The following is a 16856-nucleotide window of genomic DNA, read 5'->3' as shown; positions in this document are numbered from 1 at the left end:
TCCTCTCTCTACCTTTCACGTCCTCTTTTTTCTCGTTATTTCTCTCCCTGTCCCTTACTTTCTCTGTCCCCACACACACACACACACACACACACAGGCCTCCTGTCATGGATGGAGACGTGTTTCTGAAGGCCAGGCAGAGCCATCTTACACTATCACGGCCCCAGACGGATCTCAGCAGTGTCCTCACCATAAAGGCCCGTGTGTGTTTAGCTTTCGGCTATGTGTAACTGTGTGCTAACGCAGGCTGAAGGGGAAGATGGGAAAGGTCAGCGCTCCTGGCTGAGGGGCCTCCTTCTCCGGAGCATGACCACCAGCTCTGTGGTACTCATGGGAACAGGACTCTCCATCCCTCTCTCTCTCTCTCTCTCTCTGACTCTCTCTCTCTCTCTGACTCTCACTCTCTCTCTGACTTTCTCTGACTCTCTCTCGATTCCTGTCTTTGTTTCTGTTTGTTTTCTCTCTCTGTTTTCTCACAACCTTTATATCACACACAAGGTACAGCTCAGCAGTTCTCAGAGTGTACCTACACTTCACAAGACAAACGTGTGCTGTTAGCCGGGCATGTCTCTCCCTCTCAGTCATAACCTTTCCCCTTCTCTCTAAGAGGCTGACCTTGCTGAATTATCCTGAGATTTTCTTTAGCCTTGAAGAAGGCTTTTCAGTTAGGTTCACCTCAGTGTCTCACTTGGGGTCACCATATATATATATATATATATATATATAACATTATGTAATATTATTATATTACAGAACCTTTCAAAATATCACCAGAGGGGGCAGGTAGGCACGTACACAGCTGTGAGTCCTTACACCCATACTAATGAGCAAGTTTGGATGGTAGTTCTCAGATAGAAATGCATCTTATAGTAACTAAGAAGTAGTATATGTAAAGTAGTCTATGTGAATATTTAAAATAGTCTATATGAATGTGTAAAGTAGTCTATTTGAATATGTAGTCTATATGATGATGCAAAGTAGTTTGTATGAATATGTAAACTAGTTTATACAAATATGTAAAGTAATTATATGAATATGTAAAGTAGTAGAAGAGTCTTATTACACCACCTCTGTTTCTGTCTGTTTCTGTAAAACACTTTTCCATCACTCTTTTTTGCATTTTGGCTTTAGCCATATTCTAACTTTTCCACCTCATCAGAAAAGCCTTTTTGCGATTTTTTTTTCAAAAATTGGCTTTTTTCATTGATTTTTTTTGTGCATTTTCAAAATTTGCAAAAACTTGATGGATGGAAAACCCACTTCTCTGCTTCACACACACACACAACACTGTAAAACTGAGACCGTGAAACTCTGAAACTGTGAGACAATGAGACCATGAAACAATGAGACTATGAGACTGATGAGACCATGAGACTGTGAGAACTTTTTGATTTTTTTTAAAATCTTGATAAACTTCCTGCTTGAAGGATTTTAATTTATGTGACTGAGCCACAGTGAACAGCAGAATCCAGCCTGTGTCCTCCCCTCAGTCTCTGTCCTCCCCTCAGCCTGTGTTCTCCCCTCAGTCTCTGTCCTCCCCTCAGCCTCTGTCCTCCCCTCAGCCTGTGTTCTCCCCTCAGTCTCTGTCCTCCCCTCAGCCTCTGTCCTCCCCTCAGCCTGTGTTCTCCCCTCAGTCTCTGTCCTCCCCTCAGCCTGTGTTCTCCCCTCAGCCTCTGTCCTCCCCTCAGCCTCTGTCCTCCCCTCAGTCTCTGCCCTCCCCTCAGCCTGTGTTCTCCCCTCAGCCTCTGTCCTCCCCTCAGCCTGTGTCCTCCCCTCAGTCTCTGTCCTCCCCTCACCCTGTGTTCTCCCCTCAGTCTCTGTCCTCCCTTCAGGCTCTGTCCTCCTGTCTCTGTGCTCCTGTCTCTGTCCTCCCCTCCTGTCTCTGTCCTCCCCTCAGCCTCTGTCCTCCTGTCTCTGTTCTCCTATCTCTGTCCTCCCCTCAGCCTCTGTCCTCCCCTCAGCCTCTGTCCTCCTGTCTCTGTCCTCCCCTCAGCCTGTGTCCTCCTGTCTCTGTCCTCCTGTCTCTGTCCTCCCCTCAGCCTCTGTCCTCCCCTCAGCCTGTGTTCTCCTGTCTCTGTCCTCCCCTCAGCCTCTGTCCTCCCCTCAGCCTGTGTCCTCCTGTCTCTGTCCTCCCCTCCTGTCTCTGTCCTCCTGTCTCTGTCCTCCCCTCAGCCTCTGTCCTCCCCTCAGCCTGTATCCTCCTGTCTCTGTCCTCCCCTCAGCCTCTGTCCTCCCCTCAGCCTGTGTCCTCCTGTCTCTGTCCTCCTGTCTCTGTCCTCCCCTCAGCCTCTGTACTCCCCCAGCCTGTGTCTTGTGGGATGGCCCGCCGGTGTCTGGCACTAGCAGAGCCATCCCGTCTGTTGACAGAAAGCAGTCAGTCGATTCACAGCTCCAGACTCGCTGGTACCAGGATAATGGACATAATGCAATCTGAATGGCCAGACTTGCATAGGCCAAGCCGCACTTTTGCTACTCTCTCTCCCTCTCCCTATCTCTACCTCTCTCTCTTCTTCTCTCTCTTCCTCTCACTCTTTTTCTCCATTTAAAATGGTCAGCAGACAGGAGGATGACAGTAATGTGTACTCAGCTCCCCATGGCCATTGGGCGACTGAAACTCTTTTGCTGTTATCAGTTTCACATTACAATCGTCTCATCTCATCTCGTCTCACCTTGTCTCGTCTCATCTTATCCCCATGAAGCAGGACTGATGAGACATACGTGTCGGCTCTTAGCTGGGAGACCAGTACCTGATGCCCTTAAACACGAAGAATCTCTCACTTGCGCGTAATTATTTATAATGCTAAATAGGTCACTGCTTTGAGCAGTCTTACACTCCCACGAGTCAAAAAAGAGCATCTGTGATTCAGTGTAGATGCAAACACACTCTCCTAATCATGTAGGCCTGTGTGTGTGTGTGTGTGTGTGTGTGTGTGTGTGCGCGTGTGTGTGTGCGTGTATCTGTGTGTATGTGTGCGTGTGCATGTGCATGTATCTGTGTGTGTGTGTGTATGTGTCTGTGTGTCTGTGCGTGTGTGTGTGTGTGTGTGTGTATGCATGTGCTCGAGTATATGTGTGTGTGCTTCTGTGTGTGTGTGTGTCTGTGTCTGTGTGTGTGTGTCTCTGTGTGTGTGTCTGTGTGCATTTGCTAGCAGATGCTATTTTCCACATTATTTCATGTAAGCATCTTTTGAAAGGTAAATGTTACTGTTGGTGTTTATAATGTCGCACAGCGTCCAGCCACTGGAGTTCATGTGCAAGCTCTCCTGGCTGTGGCATGTACTGATTGGCTGTCTCACTCATCCCCCTCATAGACGGCTACACCACAGATGACATTGAGTTCTACTGGAGGGGAGGAGATGGGGCTGTGTCCGGTGTGGAGCGAATCGAGTTGCCTCAGTTCTCCATCGTGGACTACAAGCTCATCTCCAAGAATGTGGTCTTCTCCACAGGTGCGACCGACCGATACCTCCTGCATGCCCTGTGCATGTCTCACAAATGTCTCCCCCATGTCTCACACATGCCCCTATGCCTTATGGGGCCAGAGCCACTAAACAAACGGTGTGTAACTGAAGTGACAACTGCCAAAGCTGGAGGGCCCATGTGAGCGTGGAGCACCAGCACAATGACAGCCAGTCCTGCCCCCAGGCCACGCAGTGTGCGGGCATCGCTCCTGTGTCTGCTTCCTATTATAACCACAGCGCGTCTGCCTTTCAGGAGACCAGAGAGGCAGACAGAGAGGCAGCAGTGTAGAGATTTCTGTCTCTTCACCTTGGGTCAGATGCGAATGTGCACTGGCACCGCTGGCTCACGAGTGCAATAAAATCAACACTTCTAGTTCCTTCCTTGGTCTGGAGTGTTTGGAAGAGAAGGTTCAGTTCTAAGGCCATTTCAGTAACCTCCTTCTCCCTCTGTCTCACCCCCTTTTCTCACTCTGTCTCTCCTCCTTTTCTCCCTTTGTCTCTCCCTCTTTTCTCTGTGTCTCCCCTTTTCTCCCTTTGTCTCTCCCATTTTTTCCTCTCTCTTTCCCCTTTTCTCACTCTGTATCTCCCCTTTTTCTTCTCTGTATCGCTCCCCTTTTCTCCTCTGTCTCTCCCTCAGGTTCATACCCACGTCTCTCTCTCAGTTTCAAGCTGAAAAGGAACATTGGCTATTTCATCCTGCAGACATACATGCCGTCCATCCTGATCACCATCCTGTCCTGGGTCTCCTTCTGGATCAACTACGACGCCTCAGCCGCCCGTGTGGCACTAGGTGGGGCTTCACATTACACCTCTCCTACTGACGGACACTGGGTGGCTGGTTGTGCAGAGAATGAGTGTGTATGTGTGTGTGTGTGTGTGTGTGTGTGTGTGTGTGTGTGTGTGTGTGTGTGCATGTGTGCGCGCACGTGTGTGTGTGTGTTTGTCTGTGCTTGTGTGTGTATCTGTGCATGTGTGTATGTGTTTCTGTGTGTTTACTGCAGGGTTTCCCAGTCCAGTTCTCAGGGGCATCAAGCCAGATCAGTTTGTTTAGTCCTGTTCCAGCTCTGCAGTCCTGCATGAGCATGAGGAACTGGAACAGAACAAAAACCTGGACTGGCCAGGGGTCTCCAAGGACTGAACTAAGAGCTGCTGCCTCATCTAATGCTCAGGTGCTGCTGATTGATTGGTAGAATCTGTGTTAGAGAGGTAGAGAGGATGGCTGATCTGTGCAGTAACGCGAGGTTCCCAAGGCGTGGCGCAGGTACACAAACTCCTTCGCCAGCAGCAGGGGTTTAGGGAGGGAGGATATTAATCATAAAGATGTTATGATCACAACAGGTTAGCAGCCCAGCACACATCTGTCATGGGTTTGTGATGCCACCCCTTGTAGAAACTATAGCCCGCCTCCTTTAGACCAGGCCAGTCTGTGCTCAGGGCTCGCGGCAGGTAGCCTTGCCAGGTGAGAATACACAGTGCTGATGCTCACACAGCTGGAGAACTGCCCCACTCAGAGAGGACGCGCACAGCCTCTGTGTCTCGCAGGTGTTGCTTCCCCTCTGAGCTCCTAACGGACTGCGCTAACAAACGTTCCACTGGGTGGCCGCTGCCAAGCATTGCCTGTCTCCAGCGTGGAGGAGAAGGAGACAGATGAGTCAGGGAGTGCTTCAGCGTTTAGGTGTGCCTGTCACACTCACTCCGTCTGCACCGAGAGGCATGTGGACTCTGAACAGATGCCAGAGCCCCCACGCCTTCTTTAGTGGAATACAACGGCTCTATTAGGAGCAAACAAAGTCTGTCTCTCTCTCCCTCACAATCTCTCTCTCTATCTCTCTCTCCCTCACTCTCTCTCTGTCTCAGTCACTCTCTCACTCCCTAACACTCTCTGTCTGTCTCTCTCTCCCTCACACTCTCTCTGTCTTTCTCACTCTCTCACTCCCTCATTATCTCTGTCTGTCTCTCTCTCCCTCACACTCTCTCTGTCTTTCTCACTCTCTCACTCCCTCATTATCTCTGTCTGTCTCTCTCTCCCTCACACTCTCTCTGTCTTTCTCACTCTCTCACTCCCTCATTATCTCTGTCTGTCTCTCTCTCCCTCACACTCTCTCTGTCTTTCTCACTCTCTCACTCCCTCATTATCTCTGTCTGTCTCTCTCTCCCTCACACTCTCTCTGTCTTTCTCACTCTCTCACTCCCTCATTATCTCTGTCTGTCTCTCTCTCCCTCACACTCTCTCTGTCTTTCTCACTCTCTCACTCCCTCATTATCTCTGTCTGTCTCTCTCTCCCTCACACTCTCTCTGTCTTTCTCACTCTCTCACTCCCTCATTATCTCTGTCTGTCTCTCTCTCCCTCACACTCTCTCTGTCTTTCTCACTCTCTCACTCCCTCATTATCTCTGTCTGTCTCTCTCTCCCTCACACTCTCTCTGTCTTTCTCACTCTCTCACTCCCTCATTATCTCTGTCTGTCTCTCTCTCCCTCACACTCTCTCTGTCTTTCTCACTCTCTCACTCCCTCATTATCTCTGTCTGTCTCTCTCTCCCTCACACTCTCTCTGTCTTTCTCACTCTCTCACTCCCTCATTATCTCTGTCTGTCTCTCTCTCCCTCACACTCTCTCTGTCTTTCTCACTCTCTCACTCCCTCATTATCTCTGTCTGTCTCTCTCTCCCTCACACTCTCTCTGTCTTTCTCACTCTCTCACTCCCTCATTATCTCTGTCTGTCTCTCTCTCCCTCACACTCTCTCTGTCTTTCTCACTCTCTCACTCCCTCATTATCTCTGTCTGTCTCTCTCTCCCTCACACTCTCTCTGTCTTTCTCACTCTCTCACTCCCTCATTATCTCTGTCTGTCTCTCTCTCCCTCACACTCTCTCTGTCTTTCTCACTCTCGTTTCCATCTTTTTCTTTGTCCTTTTCTCTTGAACATTCTCTCTTTTGTGATTTTGCTCAGTTCAACAGTGCTTTATTTGCATGAATGGTACGAATTCCATTATTGCAAAAGCACATTAACAAACATAAAGTGGAAGTAATAACAATAGACAAAACAGAACGTTGTTTACAAAAGAATGTACTAGTACTCATTAACAAACAGTACTGACCAACTAACAAAAAGACGGCTGGGTTGTCCCTTATGCTGTGAGAGCACTCCACAGATGTTACTGCTTGCGTAATTAGCCCATTCTCCTCTCCCGAGATCCCAGCGCGTTTTTCTTTATTACAGCAGTGCGGATCCTCTGGGGAGATGCTTGGAGAATGGACTTCTGATTGATTCATATTTGGGACACTCAGTTAGGAAGTGCAGCTCTGTCCCAACTGCTGCGCTCAGCTCCTATGTTTCTCTTTGTCCCTGTCTGCTCTCTCTCTCTCTCTCTCTCTCTCTCTCTCTCTCTCTCTTTTCTCTCTCTCTCTCTCTCTCTCTCTCACACACACACACACACACACACACACACACACACACACAAACACACACAATCTAGGGACAAATTACTATCAGATATTTTAGATACTGTGTATATTTACATAGCCTGTTTAAAACTGTGAATTATACCAAATGTCCATATCACATGCAGATGCCTAACGTTGAAAAAACAGATCTATTTAAAAAAAGGAGCAGCTGAAATGTCATGTGACTGACACCTGAATGGTCAGAGAGGAGTGAAGTACAGATTGTATGTCTACAGCTGAGAGGGGGTGAAAGGGGAAGACAGATATAGCTGCACATGTGACTCTTACTTCATTTCCTTATTTATATTAGCGAGCTATGTGTAACACGGGGTATATGTGGGTTCTTCTTCCTGCGCTCTGAAGAATAACTCAAGTATGGCGTATGTACCTGTTGTTACAAATCAGTAAATTCACAACGTGGCCTTCTGTAGATCACACAGCAATTAGGTCTGTCCTAGCTGTAGACTCGAACTGGGTAAAGCACAGCAGTGATGTGCAATACTGCTTCCCGTGTTGCTATACCATATTGCTGTCCATGGTGCTGAAATTGTTGCCATGACAGTCCCTGCAGCTGCACTGTACTGCTGACAGCAGAGCTGTCCACTCCCAAGATCCTTAGCGCTGCATGCTGACCGGTAGGAACACCGCTGTCCGTGGTGCTGAATCCCTGTCCCTGTCCTGGAGAACAGGCATACTGCTACTGTCTTTAATGCTCCTGTGTTGTCCCATATCGATGTGTGTACACCGCTGTCCTGCAGGCATTACCACTGTCCTGACCATGACCACCATTAACACGCACTTGCGAGAGACCCTTCCCAAGATCCCCTACGTGAAGGCCATCGACATGTACCTGATGGGCTGCTTCGTCTTCGTCTTCCTCGCCCTGCTGGAGTACGCCTTTGTCAACTACATCTTCTTCGGTCAGGGCCCTCAGAGGCAGAAGAAAGCAGCGGAGAAGGCGGCCACTGCCAACAACGAGAAGCTGAGGCCCGACCCGAACAAGGTAGCGTTGGTGCGGACTGCGGGGCAGCGGAGGTTGGGGGGGTGGTTTTGGCTTGTGTTGAGTGCAGCTGTTCTCCTACACTAGCTGGTTGGATGTTGGGAGGTGATGTGACCTCTCTGGATCGGCGGGCTTTGGGTTTGGATCCGACTGGAAATTCACCTTTCCCCCCGTTAACATAGGTTTGATGATCCATCTCAGTCTAATGGATTTTCGCCCTCTAAAGGACGGCATTTTTCTCCTCTGGCAGCTCAGAGCAGAGGTCGGGTCATGGGAAGTGGTGACCTTGCTGTTATGCAGACCAACGAGCTCAGCTCAACGCTGGCAGAGTGTCTGACTTCCTGCTCCGTCCTTTTGAGCTGAATAAGATAGATGTGCCAAAACCCATCTCTCCCTTTGTATCTTTCTCAATCTTTCTTCCTTCCTCTCTCTCTCTCTCTCTCTCTCTCTCTCTCTCTCTCTCTCTCTCTCATTTCCCCCTCTCTCTGAGTGTCACGAGCTTCCTTTTCCCTAGTAACAGTACTGATTTTGTGTACTTGCAGTGGATGGTGGGAAATGTAGCTCAGAGAGACGATGCTCTGTATGCCAGAATGAAACAGAGGGAAATTGACGTGTATGACTCCATGTGGGATCCGGTCTTTGCCGAGGATGCTGCGTTAGGACTAGGCGAACAGAGACTTAAGGTACTGCCCTCTCCACCCGGAAGACCAAACCCGGATCTCCATCGATAGAAGCAATCTAAAAGACTAACAGTAGTAGTAGTAGATGTAGTACTAGTAGTTGTAGTGGTAGTAATAATAACCCAGCCATCTGAGCTGTTTCTTTCTTTATATTGCTGTCGGTTGGTTTAGCACAATGATGGCAGTCATCATCATTTGCACCACCTCCACCTCCCTTTTGATTTGGTTTGCTGTTTGCACCTGGCACTTCCTCCCAGCAAGTGTGTCCATTGGCTAACTGCAGACATGTTGCTGTAGAGGACGGACAGCTGTCCTTCTGACCTCCACTCACGTGTTGGGCTCATTGTGAACACAACCGCACCGCACTGCTTGGTGCATCCTGCAAATAGAACGCAGCAGTGGAAAGCATTGTTAAGATGACTGCGACGCCCGCTACACACACAGTGGCAACAGTTTTAGCTGTTAAAATGGATTTAAATCAGCAGGACAAAGTTGCAATGGCAAAGAAATAAAAAGACAATGTGATTTTTAGAGGGTGGGATTAGTGATTTGGGAGGTTAGTCAGCTTCCCACTGCAGCTAACGCCCACGTTCAGGGCAGGACAGTCAGGGCTGGCAGTAGCTGTTAGCAAGACAAGAACAAAGAATCAAATTAAACTGCAGTCTGTTTGGAGTGTGTGCCCTCTACTGCTGCTAATTCTACAAGGACTACTCAGAATAAGATACAATCCACCAAATGTTGTGCATAGAACCAGTAGGCTATAGAACCAGTACACTATAACACTACTAATCTATAATACCAGTACACTATAGTATCAGTAGGCTATAATACCAGTACAGTATAGAACCAGTAGGCTATAGCACAGTACACTATAGTATCAGTAGGCTATAATACCAGTACACTATAGTATCAGTAGGCTATAATACCAGTTCACTATAGTACCAGCACAATATAATACCACGATGCTATAGTACCAGCACACCACAACACCAGCACGGCATAGTACCAGCAAGTTATAGTTCCGGTGTGCTATAGTGCCAGTACACTATAATAACAGTTCACTATAGTACCAGCACAATATAATACCACGATGCTATAGTACCAGCACACCACAACACCAGCACGGCATAGTACCAGCAAGTTATAGTTCCGGTGTGCTATAGTGCCAGTACACTATAATAACAGTTCACTATAGTACCAGCACAATATAATACCACGATGCTATAGTACCAGCACACCACAACACCAGCACGGCATAGTACCAGCAAGTTATAGTTCCGGTGTGCTATAGTGCCAGTACACTATAATAACAGTTCACTATAGTACCAGCACAATATAATACCACGATGCTATAGTACCAGCACACCACAACACCAGCACGGCATAGTACCAGCAAGTTATAGTTCGTGTGCTATAGTGCCAGTACACTATAATACCAGTACACTATAGTATCAGTAGGCTATAATACCAGTACAGTATAGAACCAGTAGGCTATAGCACAGTACACTATAGTATCAGTAGGCTATAATACCAGTACACTATAGTATCAGTAGGCTATAATACCAGTTCACTATAGTACCAGCACAATATAATACCACGATGCTATAGTACCAGCACACCACAACACCAGCACGGCATAGTACCAGCAAGTTATAGTTCCAGTGTGCTATAGTGCCAGTACACTATAATACCAGTTTGCTATAGTACCAGTAAGCTATAAAACCAGTATGCTATAGTACCAGTAAGCTATAAAACCAGTAGGCTACTTCAGCAGTAGACTATAGTACAGTAGAGTTTCTCTGTGGTAGCAGGGCGATCAGAGCTCGGCACGGCGCAGCTGGGCATACGGCGCTCAGGTGCGAGGGGCGTGGCCTCCCCCCCCCCGGCTCCAGCCTGCCCCACCTCCATCTCTGCAGCCCGCTCGCCGCCCGCGCCACCCTGGCCTTCATGCGTTTCACCTTTTCCTTTGCGTTCCTTCACCTCACTGTTTCTAATTGCAGACAGAATTTTAACCATAGTACGGTTGAAATTCGGAAATGACAAAGGGCATTTGCTGTCTTGAAATTGCTTTGTAAGTATTAGTATGCTTTGTATTATAAATGTAACTAAGGTTTTCTGTTTTTTTTTTTACAGTAGATTTAAATGTTTCTTCTGAGGTGATATGTTTGCCATACATTTAAGTCAGCTGAGAGTTAATTTTAATAACGCATGACCAAATCCATATAGATACAGTAGAAGATACTCAGCTGTCACATTGGTCTGCTTAATACTCCGGCGTTACAGCTCAGTGCAGTGAGTGCTTTGCTAACATGCTAATCATAACATTGCCATAACACTAGCACCAGAGCTCCTCCCCCTTGAGGCTGGGTATAATCAGGGAGCTTCTACCCCTTGCGGCTGGGTGTGATCATGGAGCTCCTCCCCTTTGAGGCTGGGTGTGGTCATGGAGCTCCTCCCTCTTGAGGCTGGGTGTAATCAGGTGCACGTCGCTGTGTCCTTTCCCAACACCCCCTCCCCACCCCCCCGCAGATGACCCCAGATGACATCCGTCTGACCACGGTGGAGATGAAGAATGAGATGGGCGCGGGGGCGGAGCTGGGGCGGGGCCTGGGCGACCCGCGCGGGGCCATGCTGGCCTACGACAGTTCCACGCTGCAGTACCGGCGCGCGGCTCTGGGCCGACAGGGCTATGGGCACAGCGCCCTGGAGCGCCACGCGGCGCCCAAGAAGAGCCGTCTGCGCAGACGTGCCTCGCAGCTTAAGGTGAACATCCCGGACCTGTCCGACGTCAACTCCATCGACAAGTGGTCGCGCATGATCTTCCCCACTGTCTTCTCCTTCTTCAACGTGGTGTACTGGCTCTACTACGTCCATTAGGAGGCGCTGGGGACAGAGAGAAGGACCCAGACATCTTTAAAGGGGTGGAAACAGAAGAAAAAAACACTGCACCCCCTTTTTGCTGATTTGTTTCTCTATATATACATTTTATGGAGGCAAAGACGTGAGCGCAGAGAGGAAGTGGGGTCAGGACCGACTCTTTTTTGGTTGTTCTGAGATCACCATAGTGACTGACCAATGCAGCAATGCCAGAAGAACACAGATGAGACCTGCTGGAGTTTCAGTATATCGCATAGATTTGTCATTTGTAGCTTACTCTGTGGATCAAATCTTTATGCTCGTGTTTGCATATATTTTAAGAATTTCTTTGTTTTTGTTTTTGTTAGTATATATGTTTACATCAGAGCCAGTGCTAGCTGCATCCGGGAAGATTTCACGGATGATTTTAAGACATCGTTGATGGTCTATTTTCCCTTTTAAACGCATGCTTTGGTTTGTTCTCATTTCTGTATTTTGCAGTGAGATGAATCACTGTGCATTTTAGTTAGACTAGCTAACGGTTCTGTTTGTTATAATGAGTTTGTCTTTATGGGGCCTAACAGGGTAAACACATAATGGCCATCATAATGTCATCTCTGGAGCAGATGCCAATAGGCCAGTAGGGGGAGCTCTTTCTTGTTGACCCACCACACTGTCTTTGGCTCTCCTGTAGTGGGGACTCTGACCTTTCAGGGAAAACACAACAGGACAAGCAAGCATCACGGAGGACACGTGAGCCGTTGTCCTGGTGATCGGACGAGCAGTATGGTCCACTATTCTCACGGTCCGCTACAGGAGGGTCTTAGAGACCATGGACAACATGGCCGACTATAATGTCTCAACTGTTCTTGATGAAATGGTGCCATGGGCAAGAGGTTCCCCTTGACATAAAAGATACAACATAGCAGTAATTCATTATCACTATCAATAAGTTTAAGTTAATAAAAACTCATAGATGATATTAAATCATGTTAAATAGAAAAAATACGCAATTTTATAATTCAGTAGCTATAATATCAGATGTTAATGTTATAAATCATTATTTAAACATGTATTTTTTGGTGTATCAGGTTTGTTATGGTTGAGGAAGAACTTTATTAGTGTAGTGCAGGAGAGTAACCCTGCACAAGCACATGCTGAGAGTACAGACTACTGAAAATGAAAGACTACTGAAAATGAAAGAATTGTTGCTTTGAAGTACCATGACAAAACAGGGCAGTAACCTGATAGAACATTCAAAGCATCTGTAAGGCAATTTTGTATACAATCTTGTAAATTCTATTGATATTTCATAAAAACCTGTAAATATAAATTGTGTAATGACTGTCAACAATACCAAAATGTATCTTAATTAAATTATTAAAGCTGAATTAATATATGACTTTTTGGACTGTCTAATGTAAGATACCTTTGATAGGCATCTGCTAAATGATAACATATAAAAGCAACATTTATGATTTATAATGTGTTTTTTGTTTGCTTTGTTTTCTTTTTTTTTTAGTTGTGATTCTGGTGGAATTGCATGATCTTCATTCATTTTAATGTTTGGCCCTGAAATAACTTTCAGGCATCTAAAAAGTTTCTTTGAGCTTTAATCTATTTTTTAAACTATAACAAGCATCTGACATTACTGGGAATTTGAAGGAGATGTAGTGTATGGGACAGGTGTATGGGACTGAGTTTATTAGACGTGTATGGGACAGGTGTATGAGACAGAGTGTGTTGGACATGTGTATTGGACAGAGTGTATGAGACTGAGTGTATGAGAAAGAGTGTATGAGACTGAGTGTATGAGACAAAGTGTGTTCTACCTGTTTGGAATTGGTTTTATGGAAGATCCTGATAAAAGCCAGAGCACATAACAGGAGACACATCTGCTCGCTATAGGGAACCACCGGGAACATTAAGACAGAGGGGCCCAACTGAACAACATATCTGCTCATTATAGGGAGCCACAAGGAATGTTAAGGCAGAGGGGCCCAACTGAACACTGGCCCCGGAGGCCTGGGGCCCAATACATGAGTGCAGGAACAAATAAACATACGTTTCTTTCAGGACAAACATGCATACACACACATACACACACACACATGCATAGAGTCTCTCTTTGCTTCGGTATAGATTTACTTGTGTTAGACACATTGGTAATACATCTTTCTGAAATTGTGTGGTCTCGGTTGTTCTGTTTAGTCAAGCTGTTTTGCTTTCCATGCTGGGGACAGCACCAGAGAGTGTGGGGCACAGGTGAGACCAGGGCGTCTCTGTGAAGGAAACATTTTGTGTTCGGCTTAATTGCTGAGAAAACCCTAGGTGTTAAAATGTTAATTAGATTTTTTTCTTGAGGGCCAGTAGACAATTGCTTTTAAATTAGAGGTAAGAAAAAACACAAATGTGAAAATTGCTTTCAGTATAGTGTCGTTTTTTGCCCTGGTTCTGCATTGAGAAACGTAATTCACCTTGTTCTCAGAGGTCCTGTGACTTGTGCTGCTCTAAAGCTCTGAAATCTGAAAGCCCAGAGATCATAAAGTAGCTTGAAGAGCAGACAAATGAAATACGCGGGAGGTGGGGGGATGGGTGGAGATGAGTGGAGATGGTGTGGTGCCTCACAGAGACAAGACAGCGTGTCAGCAGCTACACCGCTGAGGCAGGGGGCCTACAGAGATGGGAGCTCACTGCTGCCAGGCTCAAAAAAACAGGAGAGCAGTGCTGGAGTCCACTTGATAGGATGCTAAATGCATCTGATATTTAGTTACATTGCCCTCTGTCTCCACAGTAAGTTCTCTCTAAGATTGCCATGTTTCTTTCCTCTCTAGCAGCCTATACTGTTTCATATGGGGGGGGGGGGTTTCAGAGTTACTGTTCCTTAGATCTCAACCGAGGGCTGTCACACCGCTCCACCCACCCATGTAGAGACTGTGCCACACATGGGGCCCAAACCCCACTCCCACACACAGCCTGTGTTGGTGCTGAAAGCTAATCGAGTGATTACTGGGAAAATCAGACACTTTCCTGCTCTGAAATAATTGTGTGCTTCAGCTGGGAGTTAAGAGTGTGTGGGGAGTTAAGGGTTAACCCACCTGTGTGCTGCAGGAAGTGTAAAATTGTCAGGAAACGTAGCGGAGAGAAGAGCAAGTAGTTAGTACTAGTTAGTACACCAAAACCAGTCAGTACAAAAAAACAGTCAGTACACAGAACCTTGACAGTGGAGCCCAAAAATGCACAATGGAATCGTTCAGTGTGCTCTGGTAAAGAGGGCCAATACTTCACAAAGACACGCAGGAAACCCAGAGGCTTTATAAGGAGTATTAATGAGGAGGTAGACTCAGTCAGACCCAGTCAGTACAGCGGAGATGATGGCAAGGTCACTGTCTGACTGGGTGGTTGCTGGGGGTGGAGGTCTACATTAATCCCCTGAGGATTCTGAGAAGTGGAGTGTAGATCTGGAATGCTTTAGTTAATAGTTAGGATGGGGCTACAGGGCTGCCTGACTGGGAGAGAAAAAGGAGGGAGAGAGTGAGCAAAGGAGAGGGAGTTTGGGAGAGACTGAGAGAAGGAAAGAGTGAGGGAGTGAGTGAGAGAAGGTGGAGAGAGATATGGAGCTACAGCTGGGAAGTGTAAAGTTTTGAGGATTAAAAATAGAGGCGAGAAGAGTGAGCTAGGGAGAGAAAGAAGAGATTTGCGGAGAATGTAAAAGAGATATAGAGAGGATAGAAGAGGGAGAGAGAGTTAAAGAGGAGAAGGAGAGAAGGAGGACAAAAGGGAAAGAGTTGGGTAGAAGGAGAAACTAGAAATTTAGGGTGAGAGTTAAATAGAGAGGAAGAGAGGAGAGGGAGCAAGGGTTCATGGGTGTGAGTGTTTATGTGTGGGGATCGTGGGATCATGGCTGTGAGTGTTTATGTGTGGGGGTCATGGGTTCATGGGTGTGAGTGTTTATGTGTGAGGGGTCATGGGATCATGGGTGTGAGTTTTTATGTGTGAGGGGTCGTGGGATCATGGGTGTGAGTGTTTATGTGTGAGGGGTCATGGGATCATGGGTGTGAGTGTTTATGTGTGAGGGGTCGTGGGATCATCGGTGTGAGTTTTTATGTGTGAGGGGTCGTGGGATCATGGGTGTGAGTGTTTATGTGTGAGGGGTCATGGGTTCATGGGGGTTTGTCTGGGTGTTTATTTGTAAGGGGTCGTGGGATCATGGGTGTGAGTGTTTATGTGTGAGGGGTCGTGGGTTCATGGGTGTGAGTGTTTATGTGCGAGGGGTCGTGGGTTCATAGGTGTGACTGTTTATGTGTGAGAGGTCGTGGGATCATGGGTGTGAGTGTGGATGTTTATGTGTGAGGGGTCGTGGGATTATGGGTGTGAGTATTTATGTGTGAGGGGTCGTGGGTTCATGGGTGTGAGTGTTTGTGGGGATCGTGGGATCATGGGTGTGAGTGTTTATGTGTGGGGGGTCAAGGGATCATGGGTGTGAGTGTTTATGTGTGAGGGGTCGTGGGATCATGGCTGTGAGTGTTTATGTGTGGGGGTCATGGGTTCATGGGTGTGAGTGTTTATGTGTGAGGGGTCGTGGGTTCATGGGTGTGAGTGTTTATGTGTGAGGGGTCATGGGTTCATGGGTGTGAGTGTTTATGTGCGAGGGGTCGTGGGTTCATGGGTGTGAGTGTTTATGTGTGAGGGGTCATGGGTTCATGGGTGTGAGTGTTTATGTGTAGGGGTCGTGGGTTCATGGGTGTGAGTGTTTATGTGTGAGGGGTCATGGGATCATGGGTGTGAGTTTTTATGTGTGAGGGGTCGTGGGATCATGGGTGTGAGTGTTTATGTGTGAGGGGTCGTGGGATCATGGGTGTGAGTGTTTATGTGTGAGGGGTCGTGGGTTCATGGGTGTGAGTGTTTATGTGTGAGGCGTCGTGGGATCATGGGTGTGAGTGTTTATGTGTGAGGGGTCGTGGGTTCATGGGTGTAAGTGTTTATGTGTGAGGGGTCGTGGGTTCATGGGTGTGAGTGTTTATGTGTGAGGGGTCATGGGTTCATGGGTGTGAGTGTTTAAATGTGGGGGTCGTGGGTTCATGGGTGTGAGTGTTTATGTGTGAGGGGTCGTGGGATCATGGGTGTGAGTGTTTTTGTGTGAGGGGTTGTGGGATCATGGGTGTGAGTGTTTATGTGTGAGGGGTCGTGGGATCATGGGTGTGAGTGTTTATGTGTGGGGGTCATGGGTTCATGGGTGTGAGTGTTTATGTGTGGGGGTCATGGGTTCATGGGTGTGAGTCTTTATGTGTGAGGGGTCATGGGTTCATGGGTGTGAGTGTTTATGTGCGAGGGGTCGTGGGTTCATGGGTGTAAGTGTTTATGTGCGAGGGGTCGCGGGTTCATGGGTGTGAGTGTTTATGTGTGAGGGGTCGT

General features: G+C 47.4%; 1 protein-coding gene across 3 annotated transcripts in view; it reads left to right on the top strand.

Annotated features, from left to right (window-relative positions):
• Nucleotides 1–12843, top strand: part of gabrb2a (gamma-aminobutyric acid type A receptor subunit beta2a) — a 26116-nt gene extending 13273 nt beyond the window's left edge. For 2 of the 3 annotated variants that reach the window (XM_081713046.1, XM_027027848.3), the window contains exons 6-10: nucleotides 3312–3449; nucleotides 4099–4251; nucleotides 7664–7908; nucleotides 8448–8588; nucleotides 11115–12843. In XM_081713046.1, the coding sequence (XP_081569172.1) occupies nucleotides 3312–3449; nucleotides 4099–4251; nucleotides 7664–7908; nucleotides 8448–8588; nucleotides 11115–11462 (1025 nt within the window). In that variant the 3' untranslated portion in view covers nucleotides 11463–12843. The remainder of the gene's footprint in view (nucleotides 1–3311; nucleotides 3450–4098; nucleotides 4252–7663; nucleotides 7909–8447; nucleotides 8589–11114) is intronic. The other variant, XM_027027849.3, reaches the window with a different exon arrangement.
• The last annotated feature ends 4013 nt before the right edge of the window (nucleotides 12844–16856 follow it).

The sequence above is a fragment of the Electrophorus electricus genome, chromosome 4, assembly GCF_041902795.1.
Source record: "Electrophorus electricus isolate QZ-2024a chromosome 4, ASM4190279v1, whole genome shotgun sequence".
Classification (NCBI taxonomy): domain Eukaryota; kingdom Metazoa; phylum Chordata; class Actinopteri; order Gymnotiformes; family Gymnotidae; genus Electrophorus; species Electrophorus electricus.
The sequence above is the reverse complement of the archived record's forward strand: the minus strand, read 5'-3'. Positions and strand labels throughout refer to the sequence as shown.